General features: G+C 38.9%; 1 protein-coding gene across 1 annotated transcript; it reads right to left on the bottom strand.

Moving 5' to 3' along the window:
• Positions 1-8,863: 8,863 nt before the first annotated feature.
• Positions 8,864-21,474, bottom strand: LOC127165951 (cationic amino acid transporter 2-like). The gene is given in 14 exon segments (XM_051110983.1): positions 8,864-9,732; positions 10,160-10,268; positions 10,754-10,920; positions 11,611-11,680; positions 11,682-11,739; positions 13,820-13,922; positions 14,355-14,491; positions 15,114-15,336; positions 16,746-16,882; positions 17,292-17,454; positions 17,566-17,721; positions 18,362-18,732; positions 19,973-20,121; positions 21,357-21,474. Coding segments are annotated over 12 exon segments (1,851 nt in total). The 5' UTR covers position 18,732; positions 19,973-20,121; positions 21,357-21,474; the 3' UTR covers positions 8,864-9,574.
• Positions 21,475-21,951: the final 477 nt, after the last annotated feature.

Below are 21,951 nucleotides of genomic sequence, written 5' to 3'. Positions count from 1 at the left end.
CTTTGAGATTTGTAACTTTGTAGATATTTTTTATGCCCAAACATACACACCACACACTGACTAAAATTCAAAAAGTGAAAAAGCATAATATGACTCCTTTCATAAACAAATCCAAAAGAAGAGGGATATGCTAACACTAATATGATTTATCTTTTTTATCAGCTGGCATTTGGAGGCTGTCAGAGCTGACAATATGCACAAAGATATAAAGTTCACAAGTGGCATGCACGGGGTTTGGGCCTGGGGGGACTCGAGCCCCTGCCCCTTTAATCGCAGACACTAAAGTGCAGATACTAAAATGGGACAATACCCACACCCAAACCCTCCCTGCTTTGACATGGTAATATTCATTTATTTTATTTGCAAAAAAATGCAAGTTTTTTTTTTTTTTTTTTTTAGTAAACTTGCTTTTTACATTCATCTCATATTTTCTTATGAGATGAATGTACTTGTCTCTAAATTTATATGAACAAATTTTTTGAGATTTCTTTGCAATGATGATCAACTGTCATTAATGGTCTGTCCTGTTTGCATTTGCATTTACCTTTGCTTTGGATTACTGTGAATTATTGGATTACCAGCTAGCTAGTTTGTTAGTACATGTACTAACAACATTAGAAAACAATGAATATAGTCTGGCTAGTGTTGAAAATGTACCAATATTAGCTGCAGCAGAAACATTATGTCAAGCAGGTAAGTCACTGAACTGACTTGCTGTTGATTGACTTGCTGGCTTATGTCCCAGAACAGAGTCCATGATTTTTATTTATTTATTTATTGGCGGCAGCTATTTGCACTAAATGCCAATAGCGATAGATGCTATTTACACTAAGAGCAAACAGCAAAAGATTACACTAAGTGTAAATAGCAGTATTTTCTTGGCAATAATATTAGATGCTATTTATACTATTTAGTGCAAGTGGCAGATATTTGCACCTTGTCACCACCACATGGACTTTCGTTTTTCATTCCTTATGTGAACTATGATTATGTCATTTGGTTCATATGTCTTGTCCACTTCACAGGACAGTTATGATCGAATAGTACTAACATCTGAAGTAATAAGAGAAACGTGTAGCGCGGTGGTATGAGGTCTGAAATTGAGAACCACTGGTCTATCCCAACCACACATTCGTAGTCCGGGTTAGTGTAATTAGCCGCTTCTTTTTTTCTTTTTCTTTTTTTTTGACTCCTTCTCAAGTCACCATTTCCACTGTTATTTTTTTTTTATCTTCTGATATATGTGCTTGATGGCACTTTCTAATTTTTATTTTTTGAGTTATGTCAACCAAATGGCATTGGTTTCTTCTGACGACTACTGCTGAGCCGACATGTTTGATCCCTTGGGTGTTCATGTTTACTCTCTAGTTTGACCTTACTCTAATGGCTTTTAAAAATGGTGCCTTTCAGACTGCAATCTGTAGGGAAAGCCCTGCTACTGATGTCACAGGTTCCTTGTTTAAGAGCAGGACAGCTGGTATATTTTCACAAGGTAATCAAGTATCATACTCCTTGTTTTTTTCTTTGAAAAGCTTGTTTATGTGGGACTTAGACATGAGTCCACAAACAAATTGATGAAAAAGTCTGTACATTATCGAGGCTCTGTTGCTTGGAATATGGTTCCCATAAATATATGAAAGAGTAATTGTACATATGTACTCTGAAGAAAATGAGAAGATATGCTTATAAATATGTGGATGTATATTTTAAGTGCTGCTACTGCTACTTTTTTTGTATTTTTATCTATTTGTACGACTGCTTAAACTGTGACATATTATACCCAAAAATTTTTCATACAGTGGACTACCAGTAAAACTGTGTAACGCCAAGCCAGCAGAGGGAGCCCTCACCCTAGAACTGCCTGCATGCTCCCTCTGCTGCTTCTATTGTTACTTCCTGTTTGTCACTATATAAAGACTGGCCATGTGCTTAAGACTTCGCGAAGTATTGCCAGTTTAACCTGCCTTACCGAGCGTTCACTTACTCTGTTGGATTACCTGTTGCCGTCTTGCTTTGTTCCTGATTATTGTGTTTGGATTACCCCTTTGGATTTATTTGCCTGTTTGGACTGATTTCAAGGTTTGACCCTGCATTCTCCTGTTGACTACCGCTCTCTGGATTTCCCCCATTGTTACGTTAGCTTGATTGGACTGTCTGCTCGGTATCTGACCCACTGCCTGCCTAACCTCTCTGCTGCTGGAATTACCTTCATTGTGTATGTTTGCTGATTGTTTTAATAAACATCCGCTCTTGGATTCTACCTCTGCGTCCTCGTTACAAACTGATAAAAATTTGACACTTTGACCTGACCATGTTTTGCTTAAGTGTTTTTTCTTTAATTGCTAATGCAACCTTTTTACACCACAGACTGAACAAAATTAAGCATTGCTTGGTCATTGCTCAACAACGTATTGACAGTTGTGTAAATACTGTCATACTAACAGTTGTCTGTAATTGACTGTAATTCAGTACATACCTTTCTATCAAAGTTGTCTGGCATTATCAAAATGAATTTGTTCTGACATAGTTTAACTCTGAGTTCTTGTCATATTTTATTATCATTTTCTAAACTATAGTGAATAAACTGATGTTGTGAGAAATGTTGAAGGTGTCTAAATAAATTTTGGTTTGACTGTATGTTATACTAGCTTTTAAAATATACTTGTCACAGAACAAAGGATATGCCTGTGAGATAAATGAATATTTATTTTCAGGAATCAGCAGGGAACAACACAGGCTGGCAGCAGGTGAGTAGGTAATGCAAAGTTCAGGTTTCTCTAGACTTAGCTGTGGATCTGTAACGTGGAGAGGGAGACGAGAGGCGAGGGGATCCATACGCAAGCTTTTATTCAAACGACGACACAAAGACATGGTCAGACAGGCAGGGTCAGAGTAATAACAAACAGGTATGTTGGGGTGAGACACAAGAGTAGTCCGTGAGGCAGGCGTGGGTCGATTAGCGACAAACACGATCCATGACGTGAGGAAGAGGGGTAATCCTTACAACGAGCAAGAGTCCAGAAGGCAGGCGGCGAGACAGACGAAAACAAGGTGGCCAGGCGGGAATACTAAACTAAGGGAACTAGGAAGCTTGGGAACTCAGGAAACTCGGGAACAAGGAAACTCTGTTTAGGTGCTAGCACTAGGGGAGCGCTAAACGCAACCGCACAGTTCTCCACATAACACTCCACAATACTCGGTGACCTGCATGGGGAAAGACCGGGGCTTTTATAGCGCGCCTGACTGGTCAGAGGTGCTGACCCAATCAGCACGCTGGATGACGGGAGATGTAGTCCGGGGTGTAGTGACCGGGGCTTTTATAGCGCGCCTGACTGGTCAGAGGTGCTGACCCAATCAGCACGCTGGATGACGGGAGATGTAGTCCGGGGTGTAGTGCAACAGTCAGTGTGTAATGACAGAGCGAGAGCGACATCTGGTGGTGAGCGGACCGCAGGTCACTGACCAGATTCATGACTGGATCACAGTTCCTTTCCTTTTCTCTTTCCACAGGAGATTTGATGAAGCAGACGAAGAAGGAGATCGCAGGTAAGGTGTGGAGTCAGGTAGAGACTTCAAGCCCGGACAGCGAGAGTGAGAGGTGAGTGAGTATTTAAACCAGTCTTGATTAAGCGGTGACAGGTGCATAGGATCAGTAATCAGCTGACTGTGAGGGTACTGGTTCATGGATGGGGCCTGACGTGTTTCCATGACAGTACCGGCGCTGCCGGCGTTGGAGCAGCCATGGCCTCTAGGTACTGGGTGTTCTGGATGAAGACGGTGGAAATCCTTTAGAAGAGATGGGTCTAGGACCTTTCTTCAGGCCCGAAATCTTCCCAGTCTACCAAATATTCCAGACGGCCACCTTGACACAGGGAGTCTGTGGAAATGTCCAGCACCAGTAAAGAGATGGTCTCCTCATGTAGACACCCGATGCAGAGTGTGATGTTGGGGGATCGGAGAAGCACCTTGCCACAGCCCAGTGGTTTTCCTTGAATGGTGAGGATATTTGTTACATTTGGAGTCTTTTGTTACATTTGGAGCTGATGCAGAGTGGTCAACGAGAGGAAGTTCCCAGAGGAGCCGGAGTAGATGAGGGCTTGAGCTGAAACGGATTGGTAAGGAGATGCTAACCGTATGGTCAAGCAAGAAGTGTAGTTATTTGAGGGTTGAAATGGATGGTATTCGCCGCTGGGTGTGGAGGACGGACAGGGCAGGTGTTAATAATTAAATAGCCACTAGCTCCACAGTAGACAGAGACCAGAGGTAATCCGTCTATTGCGCTCCACACGGGTGAAATGGTATGTGTCAATTTGCTTTGGCTCTGGTGCTGGAGACGATGGAGCTGGTGAGGCTAGCAGAAGGAGTGGTTGATTTTCCTTACAAGCGGTGAGGTGCTGTGAAATTCTGATGGCCTTCTGTATGAAGCTCTCAAGGTCAACAACGTCATCATAAATCGCTATCTGTAGATGAATGTCGGTATTACTCCGGACAGGAGTGACATCATAAAAGTGAATTTTGAGCACTCGCTGGTGAAGGCATGGGGCTACATCTCGAAATACAGCGAGCATTGTAACGGAAAACCACTACAACCCATCACCTTACCGGAGATAAGAGATAGCAGGCCAGGCCATGGGCCTGGAGGAGGCAGATGCGGTACCAGTAAGTGGAGGGAGTGCTGATTGAAGGGCTTGAATGATTTCCTCGAAGGTGCTTGGGTTACGGGGTTGGTGTTGTTCCATGTTGTCTGGCGTGGTATTTTATTCAGGTCCGGTCTTATTCCACAGAACACAGGAAAGACCATGAGAGGATATGCAAAAAAGATCATAGTTATTACATAAATATTAAATAGGTGAGTGCAAACTCCCGAGGATGGGAGGACGCAGTTTCTGTAATTCTTCAAATGGAACAATAGCGTACTTAATAATGTTACTCAGCTCGCCTTGGCTACTCTGGTTATCTGTACTTTATGAATATCTACAATAAATGGAAATATGATATCAAACATCACTGCCTCTATTCGGAATCATTTAAACATATTAATAGCCACAAAAATGTGGTTCGTGTGGCAACGTGTGGGTCATTCTACAGAAATGTCCACTTCTGGTATGGCGAGGTATGTGGATCCGTGTCCTTGCTATTTAACACCTGGTGACATGCACGATCTTTGTGTCTTTTGTTTGGGTAAAGTGCACTCACACAATGTTCTATCTGCATCCACTGCGAGTGTTTTTCGATGAAAAATCTGCTCCCCGTGGTTCAGGACCCAGGCATGGAGGAGAATGAGCTTGTGGGGATCGCAGGCATATTTAGCCGATGAGTTAAAGAAGGGGCCTTCCCTCTCACGCTCATTGGCAGCAGACGAGCTGCTGGATGTTGATTATGCAATTTCCCTGACATCATCTGATCAAGCAACTAGTGCTCTGCTGGGTTCTGCCCAGGAAAAGCAGGAGATGTCTGAGGAGGGCAAAGAAATCGAGACTGAGCCCTCTCAATCCTCCTGCCCTGCCCTATACTTAAAAAAATAAACTTGAAGTATACTTCTTTTTGGTAAGGGTTCCCATAAAATGGGATGAAGAGGCCATGAAGAGCCCTAGCGACCTGGTATAACTGCTTCATGGAGCTCTAGGGAGCGGAGTACTCGAGTCTAAGTAAGAGGAGGACTCACATACTCGACCTTGCACTTAACATGACTCCTGAGAGTAACGTGTTCAAGGTGACCCATTAAGCCATGAGGGGGCACTGTTGCTCACAGTCCATCAGGAAGGTTGAAGGGTGGCCTAACAACCTGATATGACTGCTTCATAGGCCTAAAGGAGCTGAGCTTTCAAATGGAAGAGTAGCCTAAAAGGGTAGCTAAATATGTTCCCTTTAAGCTGTGTGCATGTACACATAACTATATAAGTATAACTATAACTATATTTTTATTATTATTATTATTATTTTAATATTTAGCTTACAGATCTCCGTTTAAATGCTTCAGTTTGTTTTCTATTTAATTCTATCAGTTTAAGTGCTTCAGTTTGTTTTTATATTATATTAGAATTTTATTATAAACATAATAAATTATTGACCTCAAAAAGGAAAATTCATGAGCAATATAATTTTCAGGTAAACTAAAATGTGCATCATTTAGTAAAATCGAATATAAATAGCACATTAAAGATAAAAGTTACACATTTTTTTATGTGTGCACTGTACAGGTCTAGTATATATAATGTTTTTGCTCAGGTGGCCAAAATGTTCTTTCCATATAGAAAAGTTTTGCTTAGCAGGAAGAAAAGGAAATTAATTAGAGGGAACATTACTAACAGCCTGGGGTCTCATTAATAAATGCTGTGTATATGCACAAAATGGGCATGATGTGTGCAATTTTCCATGCACATATCGGGATTTGTAAAAAATAAACGGAGTAAATATGTACACACCGTATGGACATTCTAGACCATGCATACAAACTTTTTTTCCTGGAGTGAGAAAAGTAATAAAGTAAACAACGGTTTAAAACTCATTAAGTATTCCACTACCATTAGTGGAGATAAGCAGAAATTACATAAAATCATTACGCAGAAGTTAAACAAAAAATTCTGGGAAGTCGATTCTCAGAAATGAGAGGGCAACTCAGACACTCGCCTTGGGAGCAGCATGCTCATAGCCAACCCTCTAGAGTGAAGGAAGCACTGTCCTGCTGAAAAATTCTGCATAAACCAGCATGGATTCCAGGATGGTATAGTGCTATTTTATGCTGGTTAGTGCTCGAATAGTGCTGGTCCAGGCTGGTGTACACTGGTATAGTGCTGGTCCAGGCTGGTTTATGCTGGTCTAGTGCTAGTTTATGTTGGTTAGTGCTGGTATAGTACTGGTCCAGGCTGGTTTATGCTGGTATAGTGCTGGTCTAGCTGGTGGATCAGCATATCCATGCTGTTCTCAAGCAAAATGGAGCTGGCTGGTGATGCTGGTTCACCAGGTATGCTGATAGTTTACTAATTAAATGCTTGTAGTAGCACTTTTAGTACACTTTGAAGTATACATTTGAAGTCTCTGATTAACTTTTTTTTATTCACTTCAAATGTTGACTACTGTAGTCTGAGTAAAATACTAGTTCAGTACTTTTATACTGCAAGTATATTCATAAGTTTTCTTTAAGTGAACTTTACATCATACTTTAAGTACACTACTATGTCCCTTTCTAGGTATTAATTTGTATATATTTTGAATATCTGAACATACAAAATATCAAAAGAAAGAACAGGATATCTTCTTGTAAACAAAAACATTGTATTCTAGCTTCATGCATTCTTTTTTTATAAATGTCTGAATGTGGGTACATTTCATAAATAAAAAATAAAGCAAATAAACATTTTGAACAAAAAGCTGAGAAAAAACACTATGAATTGGATTCAGAATGATATAATCAAAACGTAGATGAGTTGATCAACACTCCAAAGCTTGACAGTCGTTATTACCTCTTCACTGGTCAACATTTTATTCTATACACAGTTTTGATGCTGTTTTATGTCTGATGATCGTGTTAGATTACATATGGAAGAATCTGTTTATTCTTCACTTGTGTTTTTATAACAATGAAAACACAGATGGAGCACAAGTATAGCTCAAATATATTTAGACTTTTTCTAAGTATAAGTCAAGTATACTTAAATGTCATTTTAAGTATATTTCTGAGAAGTACTTGAAAATTAGACTAAAAGTGTACTTTCCTAACTTTAGTTTAAAAGAAGTATACTAATAGCACACTTAAATTATATTGTTTTCGTAAGGCGAGCAATGCAAGTTCAGCAACAAAAACAAGACGGGACCCATAGCCATTTATGCACATGATTAGGGCTCCTCAGAGTGAGTACTCAATAATAGGCCCTCAGAATGAAGGGAGTACCATCACACTCTTACTCAGGGGAAACTCAAGCTACTCATGAGGAGAGGAGAGATTAGTTAGATTACAGATTAGATAGTGGGCCTGACAACCCTGACTGCAAAGCAGGATTCCAAGAGCAGAATTACTCAATTCAGCGAGAATTGAAGCTTAGTACGAGCTCAGATCTCAAGGAGGCCCTCAGGGCGAGATAGGAGTTATCTCACCTCATGAGCAGCCTGGCCAGGGTGGCTTCTTGAAGCCCAAACATACAGCAAGGTCATCAGGGAGCAGGGTACGCAATATCACAAGGGAGTGAGAGGAGTACTGCCGTGCTCAGCCTGGAAGCTCCCACCACAAGGAGACCTGGATGGCCTACAACCTGATGTCGCAGCGCTATTCTGAAACCTTGATGACCAAGGAAGCAGTTCCTAAAGAAGCAGTGTCATGACATGAAGGCCCAGTAAGACAGGGCTAGCAACCTGCTATCAAAGGAACAATGATTCTGTACCAGAGACAACTTGGGCTAAGGAGAACCTAATTGGGGAGGTCTACTACCTACTACTAGTCTAAAAACTATTACTCTAGATGATTTATAGACCTAATATACATCTTTATAGAGGGTAGGATTGGAGTGGTGGAGCAGAGATGGAATAAGAGGAGGCATGAGTCCATAGAATGGAAAGGAAAAAGAAATGAAAGGAAAGGAAAGGAAAGGAAAGGAAAGGAAAGGAAAGGACATGATGTATGGCCAAGTATGGTGTCCTATACTTTATTAGTCCTGTTCTTTTCCTCGTTTTCTCTCTGACTAGTCCAGATAATTCACCCTCTGCCATTGCCTCTATTGTCAATAAACAGCAGTTCTGTATTTGGGTCCTCTTTTACACACCCTGACAGATAAGGCATATAATGGTATCCTTTCTTTCACACTGATTGCAAAATTAAAGGTACACTTGGTTACAATTTCCACAGTTAAAGTTTGTTTTTATTCTTATAGAAATTATTGTAAATATTGCATATGCATATATATATTTATTGACACTCAACAATGAATAGGGTATTGGAAACATTGTCTAATATACGATTCAAAGGTTAGTACAATAACAGTCATAACAGAGGCCTGGAAAATGCTACATAAGACCAAACATGCCCACATTTCTCTTACAAAGTTTTTTAGTATTTCATTGGGTTTACACTTACACCGCATCTTCAAGCTCAACTAGAAGAACAAAACACAAGAAAAAAGTTCACAGTCTTTTTTTTTTTTTTTAACAGATAAATAATATATTGTTTACCATAACCAACTATAAATAACATGGTTTGGTGCAATGATATTTGCTAGCTAGGGCCATTTATATACATTTTTGAATTGAAGATTCACATTTTGAATGTCATAGGTTTGCATAGTACCAGATTTTCTGTGTTATTGATAGGCTTTATGATTAGTAAAAAGAATAATAAATATATAATAAAATAACAGCTTATTAACTACTAACACTGAGTAATTCAAATATATACCCTTAAGTTTCATGCTTTCATCACATAGAGAGTGTACACGTCGGTCAGCATCTGTGTTCAACATTTTGTTTTATAGTTTGTTACAAATTCATCTTTATACTTCATAATACATTATTTTAACTCAAATTTCAGTAAAGAAGAAAAAAACTACTGTAGTTTCTAACAAAGCACTGGACATCAATGTCTGCTTTAAAACTTGGTTTGTAGCGTTGGTGTAGTACATCCAGATTTTTTCTCGTCCTCCAATTTAACATCAGTTGTCTCAACATCGATGGGATGTTTGGAAGTCTGGTTCCGTTTCTTCTGTACACTGAAGTGCACTCCATAACAGAAGTAGATGAGCAAGCCTATGTTTCAATTGGAAATTGGTTTATGTAAATTGGTTTACAATGAAATGTGCATACACTGTATGTCAAATATTTGGATAAAATTTGTAAAGCACTCCTGCCAATGATATTCATTTATCACAGAGCACATCCTGATGGTGAATCCTGGTCAAATAAAGCTTGCTGGAAAGTGTTCATAAATGCAACAGTTGTACATAATGAATAAATGAATTTGGAAAACCAAAATCATATGGTATATTTATCCATTCATATAACATTATGTCTTTTAGACTGAAACATTTTAAGTAATATTGTAACAGGTTTGCTGACTCATTTGTGATGAACCAGATTTATTCTCCAAATTACTTCCTCATACTAATTTCCTAATTTGATTATTGTCTTGTATATATATGACTCTAATATATTCTAAATATTCATGTTGTCTTACCTATTGCCATCCACACTGCATAGCGAATCCATGTTTCACCCCCCAGCTGGACCATTAAGTAGACATTAATGAATGTACTGAAAACGGGGAGCAGTGGCACAAGTGGGACCTACAGGAAAATGTGAAAATGTTTCTGAGGACCAAAACTGTTTAGAAGTAATTCTAAACACAACATTGCCATGTTCTTAATAACAGCAGTTCTCAACTGTTGGATTTCAGTCCAGTAATATCCCTGTTGAAAAAGTAGACTTTAGCATACTTTTAAAAAGAGTACTTAGAAATAATACACTACAGAAAATACTTAAGTGTGTACTGAATGTAATGCTTCTGGACCCTTAGCTTTATGATAAGAATTACATTATGTTGACCTAGGTATCAATACATTTCATGAGTAAGTTTAATTAAGCTTTTGTTACTTATTAATGATTTTGTCATTTTGGTACTAAGTTGGCTTGTCAAATATAAAATCTGGGCTCTGAAGCAAAACCACTTGAGAACCACTGTTAAAGCAACACATCTGTGCACATTTTATGTATCGCTTGTTGCTAAAATGTTGTTGCCTTGTGAGTGAGTGTCCAGTGAGTGACAGCTTACCATAAACGCAGCCTTGGTACCATTCTGCGGTTGCCGCCAAATAATAATGACAGTCACAAGAAACACCACCGAAACCAAAGTGATAATTAGAATCATCCACCACTCTGCTATCACATTAGCTTGTACACCTTTCGTGATGGCCACACTCAGGATAACCGCAAACACCACTAGAAATGTAGAAATGAAATGTAGAATGCATGTTAGTGTGAAATCATTTTAGCATAAAAATGTTAAATGGTTAGGTTTAATGTTCTTGTCCTGGTATGTCATTGGCTATTATTGATTTTTTATGTTGTTCTCACTGGCTGCTTTGTATTTCAAACTTGGGTGAGTTTTATTTCCTGTTTGTAAACAATACCTAATGAAGGTCACAAGACTGAAACATTTAGTAAAATTTGCAAGCTCTAGCAGTGTGCAGGAGTCATTATTTTTTGTTAGATGATTTGCTTCTATACTATAGTACTTTTACTAAGTACCTGCTCAAATTATTGAGAGTTGCAGTGGCTCAATTTTTACAATTTAGCATTTATTTTGTGTGCTACTAATAAGCGATAAAGCTTGTCAGAAGAAAGTATTTTAGTTGGTTTATAAGAAGACAGGCTTGTGAGACTAAACCACATTTCCCATCATTTTCTGTAAGAAAAATAACAAATACAGCATACTGTAGATTACATGCTAATTTACATCCTCTTTTTATAGTTGCATAGACCTAAATGTTTTCTGCCTTTGACAAGATGTGAAAAAGAGAAAATAGAAATACTGCCAGCAGTTCCAGTTTAAGGAAGCACTAGCTACTCAACATAATCATACATTTACTCATCAGATGCAAGCATGAAATAATAAAAACTGAAACTCACTGGTAAGCACGGTCAGCAAAGATACAAGTTTAGAACTTTTAGCAGAAGGCTTTTTAGGGGGGGCGAAAAGGATTCCATTTCTTCTCAATTTCTGGTTTCTCACTGATCTCAGCCAGATCTGGTTGGTACCTGTGTTGATAAAAATAAACAAATGATTTGCAGATCCTGAGCACTACTAACAAGCATCTAATCTTGTAAAATGTGTGGTAAGAACTGCCGCTGTAGTTGTGATTGCAAATCTCGAAAGTGAAAGTAAAAAAACGATTGTGCATTTAGAAGCAGTTTCAATGCCTGCATATAAATAGCGGCTCCCTGATGCCTGCAATTTATATACTGTGTATTTACCCAATGATATAACTGCGAAAGTACTGAAATATTTATTTTCCTCCCATCTCGTATGTATTCTATTTAGGGGTTACGGATGTGGCGGGTTGTGGCAGAGACAAAAAAAAATAAATGGAGGACCACTGTGACACCAAGGCACAGTCAAAGGACCAGAAGTCCAGGGGATTGACCAGAACCAGGGGGGTTGACAGACCATGGCGAGGCCGAAAAGACAGGGGATCCCGGTGGAGCTGGAAGGCAGGAGGACCATCGTAGAAACAAGCGACTGTATAGCCATGCTGGAGCTGAGGGATCAGCAAGGCAAGGCAGGGTAATGGACTTGAAGGGCACAGGTGGAAAAGACCAGCGGAGGAGGAAATTCTAAGATTCTGGAAAAAAACAGGGAATCCAACAAGGAGGAATGGTCCAACAAGCAGCAGGCACTGGCTCCAGGACTGACTAGGCCATTGGCTGAAGTCGTAGGTGTATGCTCAAGGTTTGTGGTGAGCATGATGAGGATCTGAGTGGCAACAAGGTGACTGTGTTCATTTTCCCCCTTTCCCATATTGAACTATTTAACTGGAGGGCCACATATGAAAATTAACACAGCTTCCCTCAATGAGCAGCCATGGTTTAAGAGGCTTATTAAATCCATCATAATAATCTAAATGCATTACCTGATTAAACAAGATAAAGACAAAGCAAAAATAAAGGCAGTCTAAGGGAAAACCACACATGGAAGGAAGTGAACAGAACAGGGGAGTAAAGGAACAAGATAAACATAAAGAAACGCTTCCTCCTGGAAGCAAAACCTCGTACCACAAAGAAAGACCAGGATTTAGTGAAAGTATGGTGTGCAGAGGGATGCAGGAGGAGGATTTGGAAGAGGACAAAAGACCAGGAGGGGGTGTGAACAAAAAGTCCAGGAAGGTCATGATGATGGTGAGAGCCAGGGATAAGCCTTGAGCAGGAGAGGGAGGATGGAATCCCAGGCCACAGCCAGACTGCACTCCATAGTGGCATGCTGGAGGGAGGAGCCAAGGTGGCACCAAGGATCCAGGCAGCCATGACGGAGCCGTAACGATGATCACCTGAGATCTAGGTGAGGATCCAGAGGCCAGAGGGTGAGCTGGAGTGACTGAGGAAGGAGACGGAGCATGAGGGAGGGCTGAGCAGCCCATAGCTGCAGGGGTGGAGCGGCAGACAGCCCGCAAGTCTGCAGCGGAGGCGTGCCGAAGCCTGGCCTTTTGAATGGTGAATGGTCATTGGTCCACGCTGGAATCGAGGGTGGGAAGAGCGCAGGCACAGGAGACTGGACGACGGGATGAGGTGAAGCGGAGCCATCCGAAGCCGGAGGCAGAGACACGGGCTACTCAGGTTCAGGAGACAAAGACTTTCGGCAGGCCCAAGATAGAGCCCCACCACTGACGGAGAACAGAGATGACTGGACAGTAGAAGTGACTGAGGAGAATGGAGGAATACACAAAATCCAAAAAAAGTGCAGTTTGGAGAAGAGGCGGGAGAGGGAGTCTGGGGAGGACCAATCAGACAGATGAACAGAATCAGGTGGGTTCAGGAGAAGCAAATTCTCAAACTCTCCAAACTGAAAAGTGTCCATGTCCAGTAAACACTCACTCTTAGTGGCAGGAGGGTGAGCAGGATTCGCTTCCATACCCTTAAATTCCATGAGTATTCCCTCAACAATGGATAAATAGTACTAATGAGGTTTACACCTCTGTACTAAATGACTAATCAATTAACAACAGAGAGGACTGGTGCAAAGAAAGAAAATACAGTCCAAACAGTGAGTGAGTGACAATACTATTCACCGGATATTTATATATTTGTATTATTTATGTTATCATGTATTGTCTTTGAAGCTTACCGAAGAATTAAGATGCAGATGGCTACGAGGGTGTAGGCAAAGAGCGTTCCTATAGACATCATGTCTACTAGAGCCTTCAGGTCAAACACCATGGCCAGTATTGCTAAAAAAAAAATCACTCATTGAATAAAAACTAAATGAAGACAAACAAATTTACATGTACTATACTGCAGTAGTTCTCAACTCCAGTCTTCGGGGCCCACTGCTCTGCACATTTTGTATGTTTCTGAAACTGACACACTCAGTTAAATTAATGGATCTTTCTCTTAATGAGCCAATGATCTGAATCAGGTGTGTTAAATGAGGGAAACATACAAAATGTGCAGAGCAGTTGGCCCCCGAGGACTGGAGTCGAGAATATTATACTGTATATTCAACTTAAGCCTTCGGGACAGCCTTAAATATCTTTCTCTGGTGTAGTAGTTAGGTTGTCTAAGGCAGGGGTGCTCAACCCTGATCAAACACACCTGAACCTAATTAGCTAATTAGGATCTGAAGGAGCACTAGGATGGTATGTGTTCTCAAAGACAATTACCTGCTATTATTCCAGAACAGAGTGTGGCGATGACAGGGCTCTGTCTGGAACTCATTTTACTCAGTGGTTTGAATAGCAGCCCATCTCTGGCCATAGCAAACAGGACGCGAGGCATAGGAAACATGGATCCCAGCAGACTGTTAAACAGTAAACAAATTGCATTACACTAATGTTACAGTAGTTTAACTTTGTAATTTATTTTACAGTTTTGCATGTTTTGATAAAATAACTCTTAATAGTTTAAGAGTCATCCTTGCTGATGAGTATATTTTTTCATAGTTATTCTTTTTTTGCATTGTGATCTTAAACTGTCAAGTTTAGCTGCAAGTTTGCTTCACTTATATATACACACACTGTGTACATTTATAGAACTACTACAAGTTCTTAAACACTTATCTGTCATAGAGAACCTGGATGTACTGGTGATTTAATAGACTAAAGAGCCAAACTAACAATAAGAATTATTTAACATGCTGTGGTTTCGACCACAACATGTTAAATAATTAACTTCTGCTCTGCTCTATCCTGCATCAACATCAATCCTTTACAACTGTGTTTGGCAGTATGGAGTCCTGCATTATGCATACTACATTTGACTTTATGATGCTAATTTTACCGAACCAATGAACAGCTTTCCTTTTTAGTTATGAGCACCTACTCTACTATCTTCTTACTGATCACGTAAAGCTGCTTTTTATAGTCCTAACAGTATGAGTCTAGCATAGTAAGTGTTTTATGGGTCAACATGTGTTGCTTCACCTTGTTGAAAGAGCACATAAAGATCCAACAGCCACAGCATACTTTGCAGGATCCCAGCCCACATAGGTAAAGGCTACAGGTAAGGGACTCTGAACGTTTAGTTGATAGTATGGCATCATGAGGGTGAGAGCAGCCGAAACTCCAAAATAAGCCAAGAAACAGATGAGAAGAGAAGCCACAATTCCTATAGGGATAGACTTCTGTGGGTTTTTGACTTCCTCACCTAGATACAGGAGACAGAGATTTAAAAAACAAAAATCATCATGTAAAATAATTTAGACTAGTAAATTATACCTTATCGCTACTGTATGTTTCCTGCTATGCTTTTTGTATATATTATGGACATTTTTGGTTGAAGAATTTTCATGGTGCTGTCTTCTATACAGTGACAAATCAAAGACCAAAGTGACCATGCCTGCCAAACTCCAAACAAGACAAAACGCACACGCACACACCCACGCACACGCACACACACACACTAAAAGTACCATAAGTATTATATTCCTTGACATCTTAAGCCATATGTGTACCAGTTGTGGTAACAATCTGTATAATGATTCAGGAACTTAAATAGTCTTTAGTCCGTTTTGTCCATTCATTTAAGTGACAATGGCGTTTTGGGGGCCTAAAAAAAGTTACATTTCTAAAAACAGTGATGCATGCACATGTTTATTACAAGCTCAGTTCAGCATATGTGCGCAGGAGCGTAGTGTTTCTTTACAAAGTGACTTCGCCAACTACTGGCCTGGCATGCGTAATACAGCATTTTTAGTTTTGCAGATCCATGTGAACAGGGATTGTTTTATCATTTTGATAACGGTATACATACATACATGTACATACATATAGTGGAGAGCAAAATTAGAGAACAATCTATTAAAAACTTGTTTTTGTTTTCTAAAATATTGTTAATCTTCTTTGCTCAAAATTTGAAGGAATATTAGCTGTAGGCATACCACTGTTATACTAACATGTCTGACAAAATAACCAAGGCAATACAACAAAAACCTTTTTTTAACAAGTTTGCCTTACAGATAATAGAGCGGGATGAATGGTATGGGTATTTGGCGTGCTGTCCGGCTCCGAGCTCGGTAATGCCTCTCGAACCCGGAGTACTCCCCACTGTACGGAGAGAGGCTTTCGAGCTCTGCATTTATCCCGGACCCAGAGAGCTTCTGGAGCTCTCCTGTCACTGGGTTTCAATCACCTCAGAGCAGCCCGCCCTCTTCCAAGCAAATTGGAGGAATGCTGGCAGTTAATTAGGGTTTGTCACGTAATGAAGGAAATTAGCACCAGGTGCTCGATTAACACCAACAACTTGGAGATATCTGTAAGTAATTTTGGCCTGTTCCTTATACTATATATGACTTCAAAATACTTTGAATATAGTATATGGACTACTTTATGTTTATTTGAGTGAAAATACACCAACGAATTTACCTGACCTCGCTCCCTACCCAGACTGCTTAGCTGCTGGCCTTATCGTGGTTTTGTAAGATTTACAGCAAATATGTTGTAGTGTTTGTTTGTTTGTTTTTTACAGCCTGACAGACACGGTCACTATGAACAGGAAAAAAACAACAACAACAACAACAACAACAGCATACAGTTTTGGAAAATGAATATTTTTACCTGTGGTTGCAATGCAGTCAAATCCCACAAAGGCATAAAAACAGGTAGCGGCTCCAGCAAAAGTTCCCTCAAAACCAAATGGAAAAAATCCTCCACTTCCAAAACTGGATAAAGTTTCATTTGAGGTTGAGAGATTTCTATTTAAAAAAGAAAAGAAAAAAAAAACAATGTTTAAAACCATTTAAGTGTAGTAGGTATTGTAAAAAGTAATTCATTGTTAAATGTGTGTTCAAAGTCTTTAAATCAGGGGTGTCAAACTCAGTTCCTGGAGGGCTGCAGCCCTGCAGAGTTTTGTTCCAACCTTGCTCCAACACACATACTATGCAGTTTTCAATTAAGCCTGAAGGACTTGATTAGTTGGATCAGGTGTGTTTAATTAGGGTTGCATCTAAACTCTGCAGGGCTGCGGCCCTCCAGGACTGGAGTTTGACACCCCTGCTTTAAATGTTCCAGTTTATTTTTTTAACATTGTTAATCTAAAACATACAGCCAAAAGATCTACCACTTCCACAAAAAAAGCTCTGTAAATTTCATAACGCAACATACGCAGTTACTGTGTAGTTCCAAATTTCCTCTTCTGTTATCTTCCAGTTTCCAAGGTCACCCTTGATGAATCCAGAAATGATGACAAAAATCAGAACTAACATATTAATAGCTGTGAAGATCTTATTGACAATGGCAGACTCCTTCACCCCAAATGCAAGGATACCTGAGAACAACAATCAACATACATTTAACCCATGTTGATTCAAATGACTGTATTTTAACATACCTAATTTATTGACACTACAACACTACATTTGCTGTAGATCTTACTTGCCTGCCAAAACCACGATAAGTCCAGCAGCAAAGAAGTCCGGGTAGGGAGCGAGGCCAGGTAAATTCATTGGCGTATTTTTACTCAAATAATTGGCAATCTTATTTTCAATCAGGTCATCGAAAGTGCCACTCCATGCTCTTGCCACACTGGATGTCCCTGTCATAAAGTCATTCAGATCAATTCAAGTTATATAAACTCATTGTGGTTGTCAAACAATTGATAAGCAGATTTAAAGGCCATGTAATTACAATCATAATTTAGTGAGTCAAGCATTATGTCATGAAAAGATTATCTTTTAACATTTATAACACTGATTAAAATGATTGTGGAACGCTAATGGAAAATCTTATTTGAGCTGGGCTGCGTTTCCTAAAAGCATTGCGAGCTGATCTTTGCAATGTTTAGAGCTTTTTTGCGGAAGAACATTTTGGTTGTGCTCCGGCTCTGCTTCTCTGTGTGAATGCCTTTTGTTTTCCTGTTTGCTGTTACATTTCAAAAGGAGATGTTTTGACACTGCTCTTTTCCATTCAGAGATTTATGCATTCAGTCTTTAAAAAGAGGCACAATAAAAGTTGTTTGTGTGACTTATTCACCTTTTACATTTCATGGGAAAACTAAAGTCATTACTGTTTGAAATGAAAGTGAAAACATGAAGGCAGAAGTTTTGGCTGAATTATTCCTTCAAATGGCAAGGTGATGGGCACTGTCAACATTAATCCGCAATGGCAGCCAGCTCAAATAAAGCGTATTTATCTGAATGTGTTGTTAATGCTGTGTATATGATGTTTGTTCTTGCCTATGATGTATGACAACAGTAAGTTCCAGCCGGTGATGAAGGCCCACACCTCTCCGACAGTGACGTAGCTGTACAGGTAGGCAGAGCCAGTCTTGGGCACCCGGGCGCCAAACTCTGCATAGCACAAGCCCGCAAACACAGATGCCACTGCCGCAATGAAGAATGACACGATGATGCTGGGACCAGATACTGTTCTGGCAACCTCCCCAGAAAGGACATAGACCCCAGCACCAAGTGTACTTCCCACCCCAAGGGCCACTAGGTCGAGTGTGGTTAAGCAGCGCTTAAAGGTGGACTCTTCACCATCAGGCTCCAATGGCTTTCGCCTCGATAGACTCTTCAAAAAGAACAGCACCTTGTTGCAAGTCATCCTAAGACAGATAATATTGGTGATTATGTAATATGTCATATATATGTCTATCATACTCTATAAGTTAATAATAGATGCATTTACGAGAAACGGGTGCGCATTCTGTAATGAAATGCTGTGTTGCACTTTTGTTGCATTTTTTTTTGTAACTCTTTGTTATTGATTCTTTTATTCATCCATTTGGTCAGTTTTATCAGTTATGTTTTTTTTAGTTCACTAATTAGCAATTAGCCTTGCATTAAATTATTGGGTGTCCAGCAGCGGAAGCCTTAAACTTAAACAGCGCTTTTGTTATCAGGAGATAATACTAATAATATATTTTATTTGTATACAACCTTCGGTATATAAAATGCAGCTTAAAGTACTGTGTAGGTCAGAGCATTAACTGTTTATAAGGAAATCATTAAAAAAAAAAAACATCAAACCAGTAGCTATGGCAGTAAAAAGAGGAAATGCATTTGCTCTTTATTGTTTTATTACAATGCACATATTTTTTTTTATTTATTTATTGTATTTCTTCTTATTATTTTAAACTCTTTTTAAGTTCATTTTCAACCATTCTTTTTTCTTAGTCCACTATTCAATTTTTTTTTATTTTATTTTATTCATTATGCCTACTTAAAGCACTCAGAATTACGCACATTGTATGACGTGTTATACAAATGTGTTATCAGAGAGATAACACAGAAAAAAAAGAACTACCTATCATACATAAAATAAATATCAAAGCACTTCACAGGTCAGATCATAAAGAAAATGGTTATTAAATGCTGTTTTTTATTTTTCACTTGATTGACATAGAAATAAATACATTTTAATTGCAATGTCCAGTCCACTAAAATGTTCAAAAGTCATGTTACTTATCTCCACCATTTCCTTGTATGCACAGAATATCTGGCAATACTCTTATCTTGCTTTTATGATGTTCTGTTGAGCAGACTAATGCATGTGCTCCCTAATGGGAATTACTTAACTCAGAGAACCCAACATTTCTGTCTTATTAAAATCCGAAGGGTGTTTTTAATCAATTGCAGTTTTTTCAAATTGTAATTATACAGAAATTGTACCAGTTTTTTTTCTGTACCAAATTGTGAAGAAAAAAACAAAACAAAAAAATCTTACACTTCTTTCATGTGATTGTGAGGCATAATAATGAGCCCTTGCTAAATATTCAGATAGAAGCAATTTTATCTTCACATGAATCAAAGTATCTTGTTAGAAATAATAATTAAGTATCTTACCTGCAGGCTCAGAATCCCAGCTGTGTGTGAAGGTGTGGTTATGGTGTGAGTGCTGTGGTCCAAGAGTTCCTGAGCATGGACTATATCACAGGGCCCCTCCTGTAAACTCTCACGTGTCCAAAACGCCCATGTGTAATTTTTGACACACTCTGTTACATTTAGAAGACATGTGTGATTTTTGGAGAAGAGATAGGCACTTATAAAAAAGAATTCTGTAGTTGTAAGCCTGACACATACAAGGTATGAACCCCACAAGTCTGTTGTGTGTCGAGTGTAAGATTATGATTTAAAAACCTGAAAGATAACAAAATAAAATCAATCAGTCAATCAATGCTTACAATGTGACTGAATGTTGACCCCGTGTATACAGTACTCCGTGTATACAATTAACAAGGTGCTTCATCAATATTTTCATTAACTTGCAATGCCAAAAGTTTATTTTTTTCCAGAACTGTTTGTCCGAATGTTTATGTCCACATCATCTCCTAACATCCCAAACAGCAATCTCATTCACAAACTTAAAAACTTAAAAAAAGAAATTCCATGCTGAAATAAATGCAATGACAAAGATCAATTTGAAAAACATGCAGTAAATTATACACATGCTTCTATATTATTTTTAGATAGGATTTTCTCTAATATATGTTCGTGCAAAAACGTAAAGTATAATAAAGCATTGAATGATGGACGTGATGGAAATAAAGATGACAGGCTGATGAATCACAGAAATACCGAGGTTCAGTCCATTGTCGAATCTGATACTATGGCTATTCAAAAAAAGATAAGGGGCAAAATCTGCCATTTCTTGCTGACTCTTAGTATTATGCTATCAGTGGCTGAAGTCCACGGTTAAATTTGGAATAGCAGACTATCACATTCTTAATATTGCTGCAGCATGCAGTGTGTGTCCTGCGCAGAGTTTTCTCTCCCACAATGCAATGCGGTTGACTTGAGTTAATATTGTGTCTTTCTTGACTTACTATCTCATATTGCTTTTAAACAAACAAGTAAAAATTAAGTAGTTTACATTTCAAACAGCAACTGGACAGTTAGTTTGTACATTTCTTCACTGCCAGTGAAAATACTTCTAAAGACACCACAGCAAAACTAATTGCGTAATGTGTTTGGTTTTATATAGCAAAAGTAATAATCAGTGTATAATATTGAACAATACTGTGTACTTCACAGTAGTAGCCTCCAAAAAGGTGGCAACTTACCATTAGAATGAAGTAGCACTGGCCACTAGTGGTGTTTTTAAACTACCACATGTAAAACCTATTAGGAAACATTATTTCTGTGTATCATAGTTACATTCAGGTTCATTAAGGCAAAGGTATAATAATTATTATTACTGCTACAGTTTACAACTTAACAACCCACTTACCACAGGTGTGGTCAAGCTGACATGTAATCTTTGTTGATAGTGACTGCAAGTGAGGTCTTTTTTCTTCTTTTAAATGTGTGTACAATACATGTTGTATTTAGCTGGTAGACAGTTGGAGTGACTCACCGTGAAGTGAGTGGATCATGTGGAAAGATGTAGTTATTTGCTGAAGGAAGCAGAACTAAAGCAAAGACCCTTCTAAAAATGACCAAAGGTCTAATATGCCAACTAGAATGCAAAGTTAAACGACTAATCATTAATTTTTCTTTAATAATCTGCAATGATGGATCTCCTAATGCTTTGCTTCCTAATGAGTCATCGAAATACTGACATTCTTATTTAGCAGGTACATTTAATGTAATACTGTATATAACTTATATATAATACATATTTAAAAAGTGTTGTAAAATCAGTCTGATCCTGACTGACAATTACTGTAACTTGCCTGTTGCCTGTTGCTCTTGTGCCCTTGTGCTTGTGCTTTGTATTCATCTGTTTTCTTTGCTTCTCCACAATTATAGAGATTGATAGAAAATCATACAGATTTCTGGGAGGTCTGGGGCCACAGGGTGATCGTGATCCTCGTGCACCTTGC

Source organism: Labeo rohita, chromosome 5 (genome assembly GCF_022985175.1).
Source record: "Labeo rohita strain BAU-BD-2019 chromosome 5, IGBB_LRoh.1.0, whole genome shotgun sequence".
In the NCBI taxonomy this organism is placed as follows: domain Eukaryota; kingdom Metazoa; phylum Chordata; class Actinopteri; order Cypriniformes; family Cyprinidae; genus Labeo; species Labeo rohita.
This window is presented reverse-complemented; position numbering and strand designations above follow the sequence as displayed.